Source organism: Pagrus pagrus (genome assembly GCF_965226575.1).
Source record: "Pagrus pagrus genome assembly, chromosome: 3".
NCBI lineage: Eukaryota > Metazoa > Chordata > Actinopteri > Spariformes > Sparidae > Pagrus > Pagrus pagrus.
In genome coordinates, this window is record NC_140187.1 from 6,933,580 (window position 1) to 6,953,607 (window position 20,028).

General features: G+C 41.0%; 1 protein-coding gene across 3 annotated transcripts in view; it reads left to right on the forward strand.

Moving 5' to 3' along the window:
• Positions 1-20,028, forward strand: part of arhgef10la (Rho guanine nucleotide exchange factor (GEF) 10-like a) — a 120,717-nt gene that overhangs the window by 7,165 nt on the left and 93,524 nt on the right. Inside the window, exons 2-9 of one of the 3 annotated variants that reach the window (XM_084349883.1) lie at positions 2,940-3,236; positions 5,082-5,109; positions 6,603-6,686; positions 14,289-14,455; positions 16,561-16,656; positions 16,747-16,874; positions 18,152-18,247; positions 18,980-19,088. In XM_084349883.1, coding sequence (XP_084206009.1) covers positions 2,945-3,236; positions 5,082-5,109; positions 6,603-6,686; positions 14,289-14,455; positions 16,561-16,656; positions 16,747-16,874; positions 18,152-18,247; positions 18,980-19,088 — 1,000 coding nt within the window. In that variant the 5' untranslated portion in view covers positions 2,940-2,944. The remainder of the gene's footprint in view (positions 1-2,939; positions 3,237-5,081; positions 5,110-6,602; positions 6,687-14,288; positions 14,456-16,560; positions 16,657-16,746; positions 16,875-18,151; positions 18,248-18,979; positions 19,089-20,028) is intronic. The other 2 variants (XM_084349885.1, XM_084349884.1) reach the window with 2 other exon arrangements.

Here is a 20,028-nt window from a genome sequence, read left to right on the forward strand (position 1 = left end):
AAGTGGCAATAACTTTCAATCAAGTCTTACTCTTCCTATAACTTTCATTCAAAGAGGATGCTGCTTTCTTTTGACAGAATCCTCCATTTCTTCACAAGTTATACAAGCCATACCATAGACTGCACAGCCATGGCCTAATGACCTGTGAGCTAATCAGTACTGCAGTGACGAATAAAGAAACAATGCTTTCTTAGACTCACCAGAAGTTTTTCCCTCCACAAAGGAGTCTTTGTTGATTTGACCAGTGAGTAGGCCGACTGGAAAAACTGTGTTTGTGGTACAAAGGCTGCTGTGGCATATCATGCTTGTAAACAGGCAGGGAGATGATCTCAGAAAGCAGCTTTTCCCTCACATAACTTTGGTATTCACTGTCATTTAAAGACTTCTTTAGCACGCATGGTGGTGACTCCGAATTCTTAGCTATCACTGTTCCTGGACCACAGTGCTAACAAACATCACGTCAGCTGTCAGTGGGCTGTAGTAAAAGATAATGAGAACCACAACCGACATCATGACAGCGCTTGTATCCAGGTTAAACAATAAGTGCTGACAATGAATTTTACAATCCGCAAGCAGCGTGTTTCAGGGCTGTACACCCCCCCCCACCCCCAGCCGGCCCACGTTCAGCCGCCTCCGCCCCATGCTGTCATTTTCCCAGAGGAGCTCGACAAACTGCCCTATCAAGCTCAAGAATGTTGGAAGCAGTTCTCTGCTCATCAAAATGCAAAGCAGATGCTGGGTTCAGGAGCGGTGCACTAACATGTACAGAAACAGTCTGTACGTCATAGAAAATCCCCCCGCTTTGTGAAATAATGCAACAATTACTGCATGCGGCAATTTAGTACCTCCAGGGCATGTGTGTCATGGAAAATTTACATCTTATTTTGACAATATGCTAACAACAAATCCAATTTCCATGATTACAGCTGACGATTTACACGCCCAGTTTTTTTGTTGAGGAAGTACTGTGGGTCCAACGTCACTGTAAAACACACTGTGTGTTTGCTAATGCTGTATGTGTCGATAATCTTTCATTAAAGGGTAACTTCCAATGTTTAAAGTGTGTTTACAGGTCTTGGGGAGTACTACTGCCTGTGTGAAAAAAAGTAGTAACAAGTCTTTTATTGTTCCAGAGGAAGCTGCATGTAATCTGATAAATGACCACCAATGATGTCACTCAGTTGCCTTGTGGGTAACTATTGCAGTGCCCGGTCAAAACATGCTGTTCGGCACAGATTATTTGGTAAATTACAGGGTTTGCAGACCCAGTTTAAAGCCTTAAACTACCCTGATAATATCAATCATGCTTGATATTTATGATTTAAAATCTGGATGATTTCCGAGCCGGACCACAACAACCAATGCGAGTGGAATCCCAGAGCAGCTGACAGTGCTGCCAAAAAATATTCTAGCCCATTAGCCCTTGAAGCTAACATTAGCTAGCATATTACTATTGACAGAAACTTAAAATCTCATCTCCAGTTCTTGCTGAAGAACAGAAAGCACGTGTTGACAGCATCTCCCCACTCATCCAGACAGGTTTAACTGGTGGCACCAGCTGATCTCCTTTTTGTTTATGTCTGCTTACCCATGAGATGAGCCAAGCTTCTTTCTGTAGTGGAATGACGATGCGCCGAAGCCCCGGCCACGCTGCTGCGTTCACACTGGACGTTTCAGGTGTCCAAATTGCACCAAATTCGTCACTGCGCTTCCTAAGGCCCTCGACAACAAATCTGCAAAGTGTGAAGAAGATCGGATGAACAGTTCTCGAGATATGTGAAGGACAGACGGACAGACAGATATTTGTTGCTTTTTAGTTACATGTAGGCGCCAGGTTTTGAAAATCATTCGACCGCACTGCACACCAGAGATATCACCTTTTACATTCTGACAGTCTTCTTTCTTTTTAAAACCTGGCACCTTTATTGCCCACAATGCAACTTAACCACTGTATGACATCACTGGAGCCACAACAGACTTGACACAACCTTTTTTAACATATGTAGTGGTACTTCCTAAGACTTGTAAACACACTTTAACTTTGTAAATATGGCAGAGTTACTCTTTGATTTCGAATTCATTCCTAAAATGTGTTGTCTGCCATCATAACTGTTTTCATTGATAAGACAAGATTGGAATTAGCCTCTCAGATAATTGAGGTCTGTAAATGTTAGGGAACATGTTTTCATCAGTGGGTGTGTGGATATCTTAATTAATCTGCCACTAAGCCTCCCCAGACTCTTTGATTTAACTAACAGTCTTTCCAACGGCCATATGTCATGTTTACAGTGGTAGGATTACTCTGTTTCTCTCTCTGTGCTCCACATATATGGAGCATTCGTTAAGTGCACATTACTTCAGTTGTATTTCATGTATAGCAGTCAAACAGTTTGAAAAAGTTCAGGGTATTTTTATGCACTGCGAGGAAAAAAAACATAATACGCTGTCTGCAGTCTCAACTTTAAGTTGTGAACACACTGCAGGGTTAAGAGTTCATTTCAGTCCAGTTCGCTGTTATTTAGTAGAGCACTGATTTTCATCAAGGTATTTTGCGTGAGACTGTTTTTTCTAAGCAGCTTTGCAATGTTTATGAAGACCAGAGAACATTCCAACCCGGAGTCCATTTACCTTTGTCCGCCCTCATCCAAATAATACCCATCATATAAACGGTCCTGATGTCAGTACTCTGGAAATAGCACATTGAGGTGCAAGCTGTAACTCAAGAGTTCATATTAAGTGCAGCCTCTTATCAGATGCAGTAGAAAAGACGTCGATGTGGATTAGAGCAATATTTGGAGGTATTGCAAATCCCTGGAGAAAGAATAAACATTATCTTGTTATATTGTTATTAAATGTATTATTAGAAGATAAGTGTGTCTTTTTCAAGACACTTAAATCCGGGACAAAGCATCTTCAACTGAACTGTGTCTCTTTTTCAGGGACTATGTCTACTGTGATGCCTCAGCCACCGCCAAAGGAGGACGAAGAGGAGGAGGATGAAGAGCAAGGGGAAGAGTTCACATTTGAGGACACGGATGAGGAGAAACTTCAGGAGGACAGTAAAGGGATCAACTCTGACGCTATTGGATCCGTCCAGGTGTCCAAAAAGGAAGGCAGTGAGACATCAGACATGGTGTCAAAAACAGACATGGACAGCACACAACTTCTGAAAACATCGCCTCCTGCTGGACAGGAGAGCGCTGACAATAAGGATGGGGCTTCGATTTCTACATCAGGTAACACGTTTTCAGGTTTATTTTTTTTAACTGGTGCTGAATCAGTTGTTCTTGTTCTGGGTCAGCTGTTCAGGACAACCTGAAAGTGACAAATCTGCACTGATATGCAGGCAGTGGGAGATTTATATACCAATCTGGTGGTTATACCAATCCCATATGGTGTTACTGTGAACTACTGAAGGTAAAACTACATAATTAATATCAGGATGTATTTTTAAAGAGCAATTTACTCGATATATTTCACAAATTACTCATTACTTAGCCTACTGTTTGAAAAGTAGTAGTAGAAGTAGTAGTTTAAGTTTACTAAAAACGGTTAACAAACATAAAAAAAAGTTTTATAAACATCTGCAGCGTTACAACTGCCACCCAAATAATGTTTATAGATGAACTACATAACATTTATTAATCATTTACAAAGTATTGTAAACATTAGTTACAACTTTTCAATAACCAATAGCTAAATAAATGTGTTATAAACGCTTGTGCCTCAACCAGAAGTAACATTAGCTATCCATTATGCAAGTCTTATTTCTAATGTTTTTATTACACACATCATATTTGTTGTAATATTAGATCATGATTTGTGATGATTAGTACAGTAAGTAAAATGAAAGTGAAAAGTGAGATAAAGTAGAGTGGAGGAGAAGTAAATTATAAAGTAGCATGAAACCGAAAAACTGGCAAAAATACAAGAGAATATCCTTCAACTTTAATGTGCACAAAGATGGAAAATGTCAATACACATGCAGTAAAATGTCCCTAAATAAGGGAATATTGTGCACCTGGAAACTGAATAAAAGTACAGTGCATAATTAAAAGGTTATTCTCTAACATTGCTGATAGGCATGAACAGTTTGAGACTGTCTGGCTTTAATTAGTGTAACTTCAAGCACTTTGTTTATTATAGAGTCACCACATAGTGATTAAAGTTTCTGTACCATAACCAAAACCCACTGACATCAAACTGTTCCTGGGAATAAAACTACATATTGACTGTACAATAATCGGTCTCCGATAACAACACTTTGGCTCTAATTTGTACATTTTATGTTTCTTCTTTCGTAAAATGTAATCTGATCAGTTTTCTTAAAGCCGTGCTCTGCCTGAGTGACTTCAGTCACTTGTATTTGGTTTTAATCTCTACTTAACAGGATTTGAATTTTGCCTCAGGCAGACAGGCATAGAAGAGCACAGTTAACTTTCCCCTTAATTGGATGAAGTTATGTAGATATAAGTATGATATATTTACTACCTGGCTAACGTCGCCAAACAGCCCCGGTAATTACACGCCCAGATAAAGAGGGAGATTTAGGTCTCGGAGAAGTTCTGTTGGACAAAGTGAAGCGATTAGTGTTTAATTAAAAAGCTTTTTCACCAAGTCTGTGTGTGGTAATCCGTTGAGTGGGCTGTGGGGATGCATAAGGGAATTCTGGGCGTTGATAATAGTGTGTGGTGGGGGTCTGTTATATAATCGAGGGCTGAGAGCTGCTGAGACTCGGATGCCTCCCTCGCCAGATGACATGAGTTTACACGGTGGGGATCCACGAGGGTTCACCAGCACCTTTGTTGTTTTTACCTTTGCTGTGAAAATACATTACAACCGTGCAAATCAGTTTCTAGTTGTTACACCATCTGCCTAATTATCTCAGACGTGATGTGAGCAAGTGTGATTAAGATCTGGAAGGTGACTTTTGAAAAGTTGTACTGTACACAAGAAGTGAAGAGAGAATAAGTTATTACAACACAAAGTCAAACTGTCTTTTTCGAAAGTTATATTCGTCACTTCTTCCTTTGCTTTGGAATAGTTTGTCTCATGGTTGCTGTTTTTCTTTCTTTTGACAGATGTTCCAGTTAATGACTCACCCAGCTGGTAAGTTTCCTCTGATTCCTATCACTGTACGGGGGAAAATTACAAAAGGGCGGTGGAGGAACATTCAACATCACATCACATCAGTGTTGTGTCATTATATCTGAGATAATGTCATGCTTACGCTCCATCCGAACACACCGCCACAGTGGGTTTGAGATAGATGTGATGTTACGCCGCATCTATTTGTACATCTCGTAGGTGCCAGATGGCATGTCACACACTCGTGCTGACAAGGGATAATGTCAAGTATAAAGTGATGTTGCCGATTCAATTCTAGAGGGAAATCAAAGGATTGACTAATTCATGATGATGCCTCCAGTATGATATCATTAGCTTTGTTTAGACTTTGTTATGCAGTGTTAGGATGAATTTATTTCACTTCAGCTTCCATCAGTTTAACTCACATTTTTCCATTAACACTAGTGATATGTAGCCATGCAAAAAATGTTGTATTTTCCGCTTTAAGTGACACCCCAAAATCAAAAACACATATTTTTCCTCTCCCTGTAGCGCTGTTTATCCATCCAGATTGTTTTGGTGTGAGTTGCCGAGGCAGAGAGATGCGAGAGATCTGTCTTCTCTCTAATATAATGGCACTGGATGGCAGTCGGCCTGTGGTGCTCAAACCGCCCCAAAAAATACATTTGAAAAACTCAACAGCAATGTCTCTGCCATCTCTGTGGTGATACGGATGCCAGGTCTTGTCTGGTAGAGAAAAAATAGTTCCTACAAGAAGTTGCTCACACCAAGGTCTCTGGATTATCTTGAGTAACTCATGAGTGTCCTCTAGCTCCATTATATTCAAAGAAGTCAGACATCTCTATGACTAATATCTCCATAACTCAGCAACTAACACCAAGACCATCTAGATAGATAAATAACACTACAGGTAAGAGGATCTATATTTATTTCGTCTGCTAAACCACAACAGTGGAAGTAAACAGAAATCTGTGATCCTTAAAGCACCGAAGCATGACATCGGACATTCAGTCTTTTTCACAGCAAACATTTAGAGTTTTAATTGCAGGAAAATAACACAAGAGTAACTAATAACACTGATGGCTTTATTCAATTAAGTGTCTGTATATATAAGCCATTCCAGTATGCCAGCATGCAGTAGAGTTGCTGTGACATGTGAAGATGATCGCCTTCGAAAAAAGGCCTAGGACTAATATCGACAGGTGAAATAGTCCAAATATAAACTAATAATAATGAGGTGGGAATGGATTATCATCTGGGAGATTGTTTTTGAAAGGACATGTTTCTCCTGAGAATTTCAAATGTCATCTTTCAGTGCTTTGGGTAGTAGAAATGACATTTTATTTATCTTGAATGTACGATCCAGATTCCAAACATTCATGCCGCTGCTGTAAATCAGTGATAAAACACTACTAATCAAATGAAAACAGTACATATACAATACATTGAATGTTTTACCACATCAACTTCACTGATTTTTTGTAAATATGTGCTTATTCTGAATTTGATGCCAGCAACACCTTTAAAGAAGTTGGGACAGGGGAAATGAAAAGGAAGTTGTCGAAGCTCAAAAAACACCTGATTGGAACATTTCACAGGTAAACAGGTTCATCGGGGACAGGTGGTAATGTCATGATTGGGTATGAAAGGGGCATCCTCGTTCACAAGCAAGGATGAGACGAGATCCGCCACCTTGTGAAACACATGAGTTTGTTTGCAAATGAATGATTGCGTTCTGTTTTCATTTATGTTTTACACAGCATTACATTTAAAAAAAAAAAAGGTTGGGGGTTGTATTTGTATGGTGATGAAAGTTAAAGCCCTGCACACTTCAAATCAAAACCCCACACAGGTGATGTAAAGCATTCAGCTGATTAGCCCTTCTCTCACGACTGTGTCGGCGTGTATGAGTGACAGCGCTCTCCCTCTCCTGTTGGCTTTGCTGCACTAGTCAGGGCACCTTTATCATTGTGTGTAGGACATAAATGGAGTCTGGTGACCTCACATAATTCTCAGCACAGGTCCGCCTACCTGAGTCTAATCAGCGAGGATAAGTGTGGGTGTTCAGAGCCTTTAAGAGGCAGATATCTCAAAGACCTTGGCACATGAAACTGAAAACAGGCTGCATGAGGGTTAAATGTATCTTATTGTCTTGTTGCCTTTGAGTGAAATAGCTTTTGAAACTTGTGGAACTTATTAATGAGCGCTGCTACGTTCCAGCTAATCATAATAGGCTTTATTATTCACGATGTTTGTTGAACTGCAGTCTCAGAATACATTTATAGATGAGTAGGTGTACTGGATGAATGAAATGACCCCAGCCCTGCTGCAGTCACACCGCATCTTTCATACAATCAAGAAGGCAGTTTGCTTAAAGGCCTCAGCGCACTACATGATAATGTGAGTTTATTGATTCCTCTGAGGCAACTGTCTTTTTGCCTGCCCGCCTCCACAGGGAGGTCGGCAGTCAAAGTCACCTACAGAGCGGCAGCCCGGTAGCAGACAGACAGTCAGACAGAGTTTTTTCTGAGGGATACTTTCGCTTGCTATCAGTGAATTTGAAAGACAGCCTTCCTATTTAATGCCCTAAGCGATCAAAGTCCCGTCAGTCGATATGAATTAAAGTGAAATAAACACTGAAAAATCTTGTCTAGCTTTATACAGCGGTATTATACTGTGTAAAAAGCCAATTAGAGTAATTTATCAACAACTGATGAATGTGTTTTAAGGCGTGTCAAACAGAGCAAAAATGAAGATTGCTTAATTCTAATTATTACAATAACTCCATGCGACCTGATTTACCGAAGTGCTGATTAAATCACTATTGACGAACCAGTCAATGCTTGTTTTAATTCAGCTGCAACCCTAAAATTTAAAACAGAGTGAACCGCCTATTCTCTCCTCGGATGCCAGTTTTCAAAAAAGGTTGGCACTGTGCTACACCTGTCTGCAGGACTCCTCACACTGGGCCTTTTCTTTCTTTTGTGCAATTAATTTTTCACGTCAGCATATTTTATAAACCTGTTTTCATGAACGCTTCTCCAAAGAAAGTGGATATTATGTGGAGCAAAAGCTGCATCGTTTCTCCCAGAATTAGGTGGATATTTCTGAGCTTTTGCACCGCCAATGAAGGCATCGACCAATCACGTTCTGTGCCATGTCGCAACTCAAGAAATGGTGGACGAGTTGATTGCGATGTTTATGTCATTACCCTGTATTATATGAAAGGAAAAGACACAGAGTTATAAACAAAATGTGACAAAGGTGACTTGAGATGAGTATCCTCGATTGTTCCCTGCAGAGACATATATGTGGGATTTACCGACAGGGAACTGAAGCAGTTACAACCTGTGCTCTCTTCAAAAGCAACAGACTACTTTGATCAAAACAGTAATTTTACCTTGCAGAATATGGGAGTCGCTGGTCTACCGCTGCCTCGATGGCTTTGTTTGTTTCATAACTTCGGTGTTTCAATCACATGATTGGTCGATCATTCGTGGTGCGGTTCTGCAAGAAACGATGTTGCTTTTTCACTGTGGAATATTTTCCTTGACAAAAATGAAATGAATAGTTATTGTTCTTAATCCCTTTTTCTTGTCTTGCCCTTCACATTTAAAATAGAAAATATTAGAAATGGTAATTATTATCTTACATATGCATATACAAAGTAAAGTAGAAAGTATAAATATATGTATTAAAAAAAGATTTAGTACCTTTTATAAGAGTTGCCCATGAGTTGACCCCCCAACAATGATGTCATCGACCATTGTAATGTTTCACTGTGGACAGTTTGGTAGACATTGTCCAACCCTAATACATGCTACACTGATTTTTTTTACATGTCCTGATTTTCTGCAATGTTCTCAGCTCAAACCAAACATAAAAGATATTTTCAAACACTCTTTGGTTTGGATCTTGTCAGAACCATCCCTCTCCAGCCTCTCATGCTGGGGCCCTTTTTTTCCGCGTGGCCCCCCACCTGCGCTTCTATAGGAAGTGTGCTGAGAAACCTCTACTGAGGGTTTAGATTCCTGTGGGCTTTCCTGTGTTGAAAAGAGGTGCCTGTACTTGTGTACAGGTGTGAGGTTGTGTATTTGTCTGCTGTGCGAGTATGTGTGTGTGCATGAGAGACTGCATATGTGTGTGCTTGGGTGCATTTGTGTGTGTTTGTGTGTGTGCAGCAGAGTCGCAGTGAGGTCTTGGCAATTTCTCATGCAGGGAGATTTCTGCTGAGTGCACATTTCCACTTTGGTTTAGTCAATAGTCGGCCTTTTAAAGAAGAGCTATCAATAGCATTTTCCGCCATCAAGGTGTTAAGACTGTCAGCACATCCAGCACATCTGTCAGCAGTTTTAGAATAATATTGCCAAAATTACTTTGCGATTGTTATTGCAAAGAAATATGTGGGTTTTTTTGGGGTAACACTGCAATGACAGCACATCAGTGCGTTACAGCTATTAGGCTCAAGGCAGCATTTCTCTCCTGTGAGTTTGATTTGTGCTCCAGCGTTTGATGCCACCGCTTACTTCTGAGTTCACTTTAGCACTTGACAGATAGTTTTCATTAAGTGCGTCGCCTGGAACCCCAGCAATGAAAAGATTGACACAAAAGATACCATGACAACGTGGCTTGTGTGTGTCTTTTTTTTTTTTTATGTACACAGAGCTCTAACCTTAGAGAATATAACTTTACTTCAGCTGTTTGGATTGAGTTCACCTTTTTCGCCTTTTTGCAGCCTTGCAGAACTTCACACTTTTGCCCTTGTGAAGAAAGTTACTTAATGTAGCCTCCAGAACACATTTATTTTTCACAGCCACTTTCTGTTAAGACCCTTTCACCCTGTTGTACTTGCCTCAGTTGGATGTACTGTGAAAGCAAAAAAGAAAAAAGGTGATACTGTAAAAGCATTAAAAAAACAAACTTGTGTATGCAATTAAAACAAGAAGCCAAGAGCCAAATGCTTTGAGAGCTACCTAATTGGAGTCAGTCACGTACAGAGCAACTTCGGGCTGTAACAACTGGTGCATCGTGGGAATGGTTTCGATGTTAGGAGTGGGCAGTTGTTTGTATGAGGAGATTTATGACCTGAGGACAAACAGAGCTCCATCAGTATGGTCGGCACAATGCTTGTGCAGTTATAAAGAACAGCTATGCTCGAGAGGGACCAGGGGGCAAAGCAGGCAACGCTACGGCAGGTAGTGCTGCCCTGGCACAGTAGCTGAAGGGAATGAAAACAGATGGAAGTGTGAGATTTGCATTCAGGCAGCTTCTGCTTTAGGCTGTGCTCTGCCTCGGGCTGTGTCATTTGCATTGAAAAATGATTCCTGCTTCTCTCCTTGAGCTATATGACTCACTAGGGCTTATGGGCACAGATAAGTTGCAAAGGGGTATGCAAAGATACGCCGGGATCGATAGCTACACTGCTCAAATCACTCACGGCCGACGTGAACGCATACAGCCGGGCAGAGGAGCAGTATACCGCTATTGTTCTGCCGCCATTCGTTTTCCACACGAGCAATTTTAATGACAAGGGATCAGTTTATCGTAAGCAACGCGCTGACAAGTAGCGCTTTATTTTGTTTTCGCGTGGGTTGAGATCATTTTTGTTCTTTAGATTGAGACGAATGATTCAGCATCATGGAGAATGCGGCGGAGTCATATTTTAGAGTCTTTTTGCGGCTTGACAACGTTGCGAAGCCAAATGGCGACTATCAGTGGCTCTATGATATGACGTGTTGGCAGAGCATTACTGTACGTCTATTTCCAGATATGTGGCGGGCATTTATAGCACAACGGGGAGAGCACGGCACACACACGGCCAGAAATAGGACTGTTTTTATATAATGCTTTATATAGTTTATTTACAATGCTATACTTGCACTTGGTCATAATTGCATACGAGGGATCAATCAATTAATTAATTGGTCTAGACTGTACTCTTTAATTAATTCATACATACATCATTTCCCCCATGAACTTATCTTATATATATCGATTAAACGCTTCCCTCGCTAGTCGACCACAGACATACTAGTCGGTTAAAACAAGGATCTGTTACTAATTTTAAGATAGTGGTTAACAGTTGCATGGAAGGTGTTATGTAGCCACCTGCCACCTGTCATGTTGTTGCCTTGTTTTGTAGGATAATAATAATAATACACAATTAAGCAGCATTCAAAATAGGTTATTTGGTTATTGAAGGATATAATCAACAGTTTCAAATGGCTCTGACAATATTTATGCAATATTATTTGGACTTTGTTTAATATTGTGCACAATTTAAACTGTTTTCTGAGCGTTGTCTTAATTTCAAGACAAGCCGACGATTGTAATTATAAACTTCTGTCTAAACATCAGGGAAAATTGGTGGAAAGGAACTTTGGTCACGCTTTATTTAAGTGGTTTCTTTGAGTCAAATTAAACAAAAACTAGACAAATGTTCTTCATTTGACAATAAGCAAATCGAGTTCTACCCTAATTATAAGCCGTGTATCTAAATCACACTCTAATTAATTATCCCCTGTTAAGATATGTCATACTTAGACACTATTATAACGAGTTATACTCTAATTAGAAACCAAACAGGAGATCCTACTACACTATCATGCGCTATTCTACAAGATCATGCAATTGAAAATCAAATACAATGCCATATCCCATCCAAGATATATTAATTAGACGCTATTTTGCTTTTTCTACATTATTCTCACGAATCCTGCCGATCACTATTCTGCCTATAGTGACACAGATGCTACAAACGATCTGCTGTCATTATATTTAATCCGTGTCTGCTGTGGGCATGCTTTCCTTTCTTTCTGACTCGTAACGCAGAGATCACCTGGCACTGTGGCCTACAAGGGAAGATAATGGTTTGCGAGATTGTCAAATGCAGATAATTTTCTTCCGTTTCCACCTTGATGTAAAGTAAGAGTGTGCGAGGCTGCCTCCTGAGCAGCTCCAAATTACAGTATTTTGTGCACAGTACTTTCCTGGCATGTCTTGTTTGCCTACGACTTGCCCGTCAGTCTGAGTGGCTGCTGCTGCTGCTGCTGCTGCTGCTGCTGCTGGCTTTGCAAGCGTTGCTGAGGTGTTTAGCAGAGGGACAGATTTAATTAGTGTAGATGGGATTCTCCTACAAGCTGTGTCCTGTCATATTATCAGTCATGTGGGGGAGGACAATCCCTAACTGGCAGCATCAACACAGGCTATGTGATAGCTGTGTCAACAAGATTTTCCCCTGTGATGTCAGAGTCAGTTTTTAATAGCAGGTTCAGGGCATGTTTTCACTCAGAAAGCCAGCGGTGATTTTGGTAAGCCTGCAGGCATGACAGATAATGATTCGACAGTGCTCAGGGGCAAGTTAAGTAACTCAAGTGACAGGCAGTAGGCGTGATTATATATATATTTTTGAAACATATGCGGCCTCGCAATAGGTCTTCTGAATAAATTGATCAACACAACTTCTTCACACACAACTTCACCTCACACACAGCTGAATTGTAAATATTTAGTCATTTAGTTGTTTTGATTAATGTCAGAAATAATGACATAAAATAATCCACTGTATAATCCTGAATACTTTACTACTGTCAGTGCTACTGAAGGTCCTGTGTGGGTGGAAAAGGGAAGCATGCATACAAGAAATCAAACAGGAAAATAAAGAAAGCACTTAAAAGACCCTCTAAATCCACCAACGCTGAGCAGTTCTCCAGAAGTGTTATTTGGCGATGAAAATGTTTATGCAGCTTTATCTGTACTCAGATCTTGTACCAAAGTAGATACAGAAATACCACAGTGTAGAAATACTCTGTCAGGCTTTAAACTTTTTACCTAAGTCAAAAGTACTTAAGTTACCAACAGTAATAGTATTCATTATGCAGAATGACGTATTTCAGAATAATGTATATTATATTATTGGATTATAATTATCGATGCATTAATGTGCTCATCACTTTAATGTTGACGTAGGTAAAGGTGGTTTAACTGCTTTATTTAGTTTATCCGCTGGGCGGTGTTTGAATTTCCCCCCAGGGACTCAAATAAAGTTTTATCTTAATCTATAATGTTAAACACATCCTCACACGGAAGGACTGAACATGTCGACTGCCAGTGACTGGCGCAAAGAAAAACCTCACCACAGCACGGCCGTTGCTATCTGTAAAATACCTGTTACTTCTGTTACTTCATTTACAAACGTGCCTCCATTGTGTACGTAATAACATATGTAATTTCACACTGGACACCAACAGCATGACTCCTGGATGAAAGTCCTATACTTGTTTAACTTCACTGTCCACTCAGACCTCCTCCTTATGTGTACTTTGTCGCTCTTTATACGACACTGTAATAATTACTATGGCCACAGGAGTCTCCACCTAACATGAAGGGTAATATTGCTCGAAATAAGCTGCTCTCATAGTCGACCTATCTGTTTTCTGATGAGGATAGGCTGATTAAATTACATTGTAATTAAGTTGTTGATTACATTTTGTTTTATTAAACTAAATCTGTACAGTGAAAAGTACAATATCTGTCCCTGAATTCTAGCCGAGTAAAGTATTAAGTAGCAAAAAATGGAAATACTCAAGTAAAGTTCCTTTAAAATTGTGCTTAAGTTCAATACTTGAGTAAATGTATTTACTGACCGAAGTCTTGGATCCATACTGTGAATAGTGACTCTTAGTATAATTCTATCTAAAGATATTATTATGGTTTTATGTGAATGAGAAGTTGTACAAAGAAAAAGCACCCAAACATGCTCGAAAGACACATTATTCAATATACAAGATATCCATCTCAAATGACTGTTACTTCCTCCACAGACTGAACTGTCACGGAAAAATCACTTTCCTCCAAACGTCTTTGAAATCTGTTGTCGTGTTTATCTCTGCAGTCGAATAAACAGACGTACAAAGGGAGAGGAAACACTGTGGTGGAAGTAAAAAGGCACAGCTGCCCATGTGAAAAAAAAAAATAGTGGTCATACTTCCTCAAAAGATATCACAATGACTTGACAGCAGCAGTATGTGTTCTGTCAGCCTTCAGGGAGTGTGCTTTTGAATGCTTGGATAGCAAAGAAGTATTTCAACCCCCACCTCCAATCCACCATGCCTCCCCTTCCTCTCTCTGAAATTAACTTGTAATGAGGCACCAGGCACTCAGTGTTAGTTTAACTGTGCTAACACTTTTGTACCTTGCAGGGTCTCAGCAGCAGCAGCAGCCGAGCCCGGTAACTCGGCTCCTTGTGTGGGAAAGGAGCTCCAAGGGCTTCCTGTGGGGCCGTCAGCTGTGGAGACGCCGGCTAATTCAGGAGACCACGGCAGAGAAATCGTCAAGGAAAGCTCCGGCTCCAGGGACACCTCTGAAGGTACAGAACTAAATTATATTGACAGGGAAGTGATGCACCTTATATTGTAGATCAAGGGTTCAATTTCAGACCAAAAAGATTAAACCTAAGCTTGCCTCGGGATCCAGCCTCATTCCACCTCTGTATTATGGTGTTCACATCGCGGACAGATCTGTTAGAAAACCAATTGGGCCTCCAGAGTTGCGTAAACACCCCGTGGACCGCACCATAATGACACAGGCAATACAAATTGTGTACAAGTATTTTGTTAGTACTGCACATTGCATCTCTTGACCTTGATCAAAGGTGGCAAGAACACCATATTACAGGCCGACGGTCATCTTACGGTTCATTGATTCCTACGGTGGAAGAGGCCGGACACACATATGTAAAGACACGTGCACGTTCAAACACACGGCGACACAATGTGCGCCGTCTCGCGCACACATATTCTCTGCCATGATTTGATTTCCACGCAGACATGACATGAATCCAATTAATTCAGGATGAGGATCAATAGAGAACCATTTCCATGAGGGAAAATTGCTTTTGGATTTCGACTCAGTCAGCAGTGCTGCCGTTATTTGAAGGTGGCTCAGAAATGAGAGATGCAAAGGAGCCCTGCTATGCTGCCATTTTTTTTTTTTTACATCCCACCCTCTTGATGTGTTTTCTCACACGGGCCTCTTCTATCATCTCCAACGTGTACAGTCAATTTTAACTGATTGAATAGTAAATTATACTAAATCTCTCCTAGTTATCTAAATTATAAAGCAAATTAAATGAATACCACTGTTCGACTGATTCTAATGAGGAGTCTTTTAAAATACCACATTTGGGTTTTTTTTGCATTTGGTACTTTTTACTTTCCTTTTTTCAAACACCAGACTCCAGGAAATACTTTGCATATGCATGAACCTGCTGTGAAGTGCATAAATGTTTATTCTGTAAACAGACTGTGTTTTATTTGGACCATTGGATAATTATGAATAATTATTTCCTGTTTGTAGAACAGAACATGTCCCTTCGCTCCGCAGTTGCAGTCTTGACACATTGTGATTGGATTACCTGACATTTACTTGAAAAATACTTTGCCGTGTTTCTTTCTTTTCACATTTTTAGCAACTAGGACATACTCATAACAACAGTGTATTTTTTTTTTTTTTGATTGCCTGCAGTGTCATTGTGTTGCTGTAGAGAAAAGTTAAATAAAAGTAAGAAAACACAGTGAGGAACTTCTGGTTTACCGCGTTTGAAATAACAAGGCATGTTCCCAAGAGGCCCAGCCACTTTGCAGATATGCTGATAGTCAGACTGATAGCCCAAATCCAGTTGTTTTCTTCTCTATTCTGAATCCTTTCTGAATGCACAAGCGTAGGAAATGCGAGCGAGATATAAAGAACATTTGTGTAGCTAATCCTCTTTTGTAGAAAAACAGTTGCTCTTTGTTCATCTCCTGGATTCTGTCCAAGGTTATTTCGAATTTCAGACTGAACTCTGCTGAATAATCCATGCCAGAATACACATCTCCAATCAGATTAATTGAAAACAGTGATTGTTGCTGTTCGGGGCTTAGGAGAAAGTGTTGCAGACAAATCACAGTTTAAAACCAAATCAATAAAGCTCACTGAGCTAAATTAGGCTGAAACACTTTGAAAGCAGTTAATGACAAATCCTGCCAAGCGTGGAGATAGAATGGGTCAATAGCTCAAACGAGCTGGATACAATCATGTTGCGTCACGTGGACAAAGCCATAATGGCAACATGTACAAGTGATGTGCCAGATCTCCCCGAGGATGAAGACCTTTCAATGCAAATGATACAATAAGTATGTAAATATTCAAAGGCAGTGTAAATTGTAGAAGGCTTTAAGATCCGGCGTCTTTTATCTCTTCTGCGTTGCCAAAAGGATTCAGGCGATGTAGTTTGTGTGTGTCTGTCTGTGTGTGTGCACGTCTTTGAGCGTGTTATTTTTTGGGGGGAGAAATGTAAATGAATGATTTAACAACAGGAGGTGCAGCTATCAAACAGAGAGGGAGGGGGAAAAAAAAGACAGAAGACAGGAAGCACTCTTTTTCCCCTTTTTAAAAACAATCTAAATTTACTTTGATGGTTTCCTTCGCCAGCTGTACGTGCGGCTGAAGCCGAGCCACAGGCGGCGGACGCTTCAGAGGTGATCTACGATGACGTTCCTTGCGAGGACCCCCTCTCTCCTGATGACGGTCAGTAGCTGCGACAGAATCCGTCTGATCTGGATGTCTGTCCGCTCTACTAGAGCCTCTGATGTGTGATGTTTTTCTTTTGTCAAGCAGATATGATATATGAGGATGTTCAGAGAGACAGTGGCCCTGTGGAAGCTGACAACGGATGGAGCTCCAGTGAGTTTGAAAGCTACGACGAGCAGTCCGATAACGAGACCAAAGTACCAACGAGGAGCAAGGTAGTTTTGGTGTGTGTGTGTGGATGTGTGTGTGTCAATGCATGCCTAATGCGTGTCTTTATCTCACACAGAACATCCCCTCCGTTCATTCTGAATAGCACCAGGGCCAGGTTGTTTTGGTTGCTCTCCAACACTTAAAAAATAATCAAGAAGAATATTTCATCCCCTGCTCCTCTAGCGCAGTCGTCTTTATTAATGTATAGAACTGGAAGGAATCTATAAAGAACATGAAAAGTGTGTAACAGGCTGTCGAGGCTTTATACTTTCATTGTGTGTTGAAAGTAAACACGAGGGTTTTTTCTCTATGTGAGAAGCCTCAGATCTCTTTGCCTCTTCTCTGCCAAGGATGCTGTTCATCAGTGTTGTGCTGCTTGGCTACACGGTGTCGGCCTTCCACATGATGGCACTGTGTGCACATTCACACTGTGCTGCATTTCCTTAATGCTTCACCAGCCTTTGGCGTGCATGCACCGTTGCAGGTATAAAGAAACTTTGCAGTCATACTAATAAAATAATAAAGTATTTTGCTGAGTTGAATCATTATTAATGTATAGATTTATACCTACCTTTACATATTTTTACATATTGGAGGTGTATGTATGGATGTAATCTCATTGTAATCCAAGAAAATCTTGGGATAAGTCAATGCTTTGAGACCGAAGAGGGCAAAAAAAAAGTTTTTTGCGTCGGGAGTGAAAATTAGTCGCTCAGGTAATTACAGGAAGGTGCGGTGTGAAAAATCCGCCACAGTTCTCTCGGCACGCTTGTCCCAGGCCAGTGAGCAAAAGAAAAGGATCCAGCCTCGCTGGTTGAACGGTTAATGAAGAAACCTTGACTATTAGGGTTCGGTAACACTTTTCGGCTGGCGCAGCCTTCATCAAAAACACATTGTTTTTAATTAGTCTCGCCCGATTAACTTTTCACCAAGTGTACCTGAAGTTCTCCCCTTCCCAGTTCACTGCTTAATTCGAGCAGCCTGTGGGAGCCGTGACAGAGTTTGCTTCTTTAATATTTTGCCCTAAACTGCCTGCACCCCTCCCCCCATCCCTCTATAAATCAAGTGTCCATTAATCTAATACAGCATAACCCCTTTGACCAAAGCAGTGCTTCACTCTCTATGCTTGTGATTAATTCCCGATGTTTCGTAGCTTGTTTTGCCTTGATCACTCTGCCTCCATTTCCTTTTTCTATTTCCTCTCCCCATACATTTACCTCCTCTTGTGGCTTAACGTGACGTGCCGCCCCATGCCTCGCCTGTCCCTGTCCAACACCTGTAGCTCTCGCCCGAAGTGCGTCGGCTGAGGGATCGCTGTGCCAAGACCAAACGTGAGCTGGCCATGAGGCTGTCTGGCAAACACAACTATGACATCAAGGTACACCTCCAGCAGCAAAGTGAACAACACAGCCATATCACACTGTTTCTTCGCCGAGCTCAAATTACTCTGCTCGATGTTTGCTATTAGAATTGATGATCACCCAGAGCTGAAATGTGCTGTGTTATAGTCTCGGCTGACTCACAGGCTTTACTGACTCTCTGCACCATCCTTCCCAGCTTTCCCTTGGACTTTGCTTCGAGACTGTCTGTCGGCCTCTCTTCCTCTCTCCCTGCCTGTTTTAATATCAAGACTCATTTATGGGACGCATGAATTATTAAATAATATTCTGCGTATTTACTTCCATCAACACCAGTGCAACTTGTCCCCAATTAATGACCTACTTTCCTGAAGTGGCATCATTTAAAAATACTACCACCCTGGGTGTATTCCCGGCCTGTGGAGTCTGGTTGCAGCCCCTGTGTGATGCTCAGGGTGGAGTTTGTGGTCAACCGAATTCTCCCACACTGAGCTCTGCAGCCCTTTTGCTCTGATGTGGAGCTCACTCTGTTACCATAATCTCTCCATGATATGCTCATAGACTCTCTGATTAGAGGCTGTACAGCGACCCACAGGGAGTCGCAGATGGTGAGATTCATGATGAGCACGCCGAGCGCCACTTCTCTCCCTCTCTCTCCCGAGGAGCACCGTAGGTTGTCGAGTCTCCGCAGCATGGCACTTCCCTCGCGCTCTAACGCACCTTCGTTGTTTCTGTGTGCTTCTTCCAACCAGGTTCAGCAGCTCATGAAGGCGGCGAGGAGCGGAACAAAGGATGGGCTTGAAAAGACCAAAATAGCCGTGATGCGAAAAGTTTCCTTCCTGCAGAGAAAAGATCAATTGGGTAAAGCAGAGGTGTCTGAAAAAGTTTGTAAAAAATGTTGGTCAGCTGGCTTTTTTAGATGAAAGTTATTCTATATTTAGATGCTTGTATTGGTTATGAAGTTTGGGTTTTTTTAACTACAGCTAACGCTTTGAATTATAGGCAGGTTCCTAAGCTAGCCAAGCCGAAGTAGTGTTTGAGGCAGATAGAGTACAAAGTCTTACTTTTTCTTTATACAAATCCCTTCGGGGAGAAATGAAAGCACTGTGAAAGAGAAAGATCTCACTGATTGTAACTATAATAAATAAAACAGACGGGCTTTCTCAGCTTTAAGACGGACGATGTGGTTCAAGTTTTTGATGTGTGAGAAAGAGAAGGATGAAGCAACCACATATAGGTTGAGTTATAGGAACCCCCTGCCGAACAATAGAGAGAGATTAGCATCCATTAATGGAGTATCGAGCAGCTCTATAAACCATAGATACCAGACCCACGCCTCAAACAAATCTGCGAGCCATCACAAAGAGGTAAAGAGGACAGTGCTGCTATTTTTAGGTGTTGATCGAGGGAAATCTGCACGGTATTATATTTCTTTTCCACCAATCCTCTGTTATCATTCCAAAGTCTTTAATTGGAACGGTGGAAGCTTCTGGTATCTTATGTCTTTATGGTTACAGCTGAACTGGGGATTTTTTTTTTTTTATTTGAGACTGTCGAATGTCTTTTGTGCCAATTCAGAGATGAGAATGTGTTGGATCGTGTTTTTGCAGACACACTTCTGTGTACCTCCTTTACTCCTACAGAGATACAGTATTGTTTTGAAATGTTTTGGGGGTTTTTTTCACGAAGGCCTCGCTGCTTCTCTCTTTCTTTCACTCCTTCCTCCATCGCTCTGTCTCTCTCTGTCTTTCTTTCAGAGTATGGAAGTCTTTTCGTATTTTGAGGTAATATACTTAGTGTG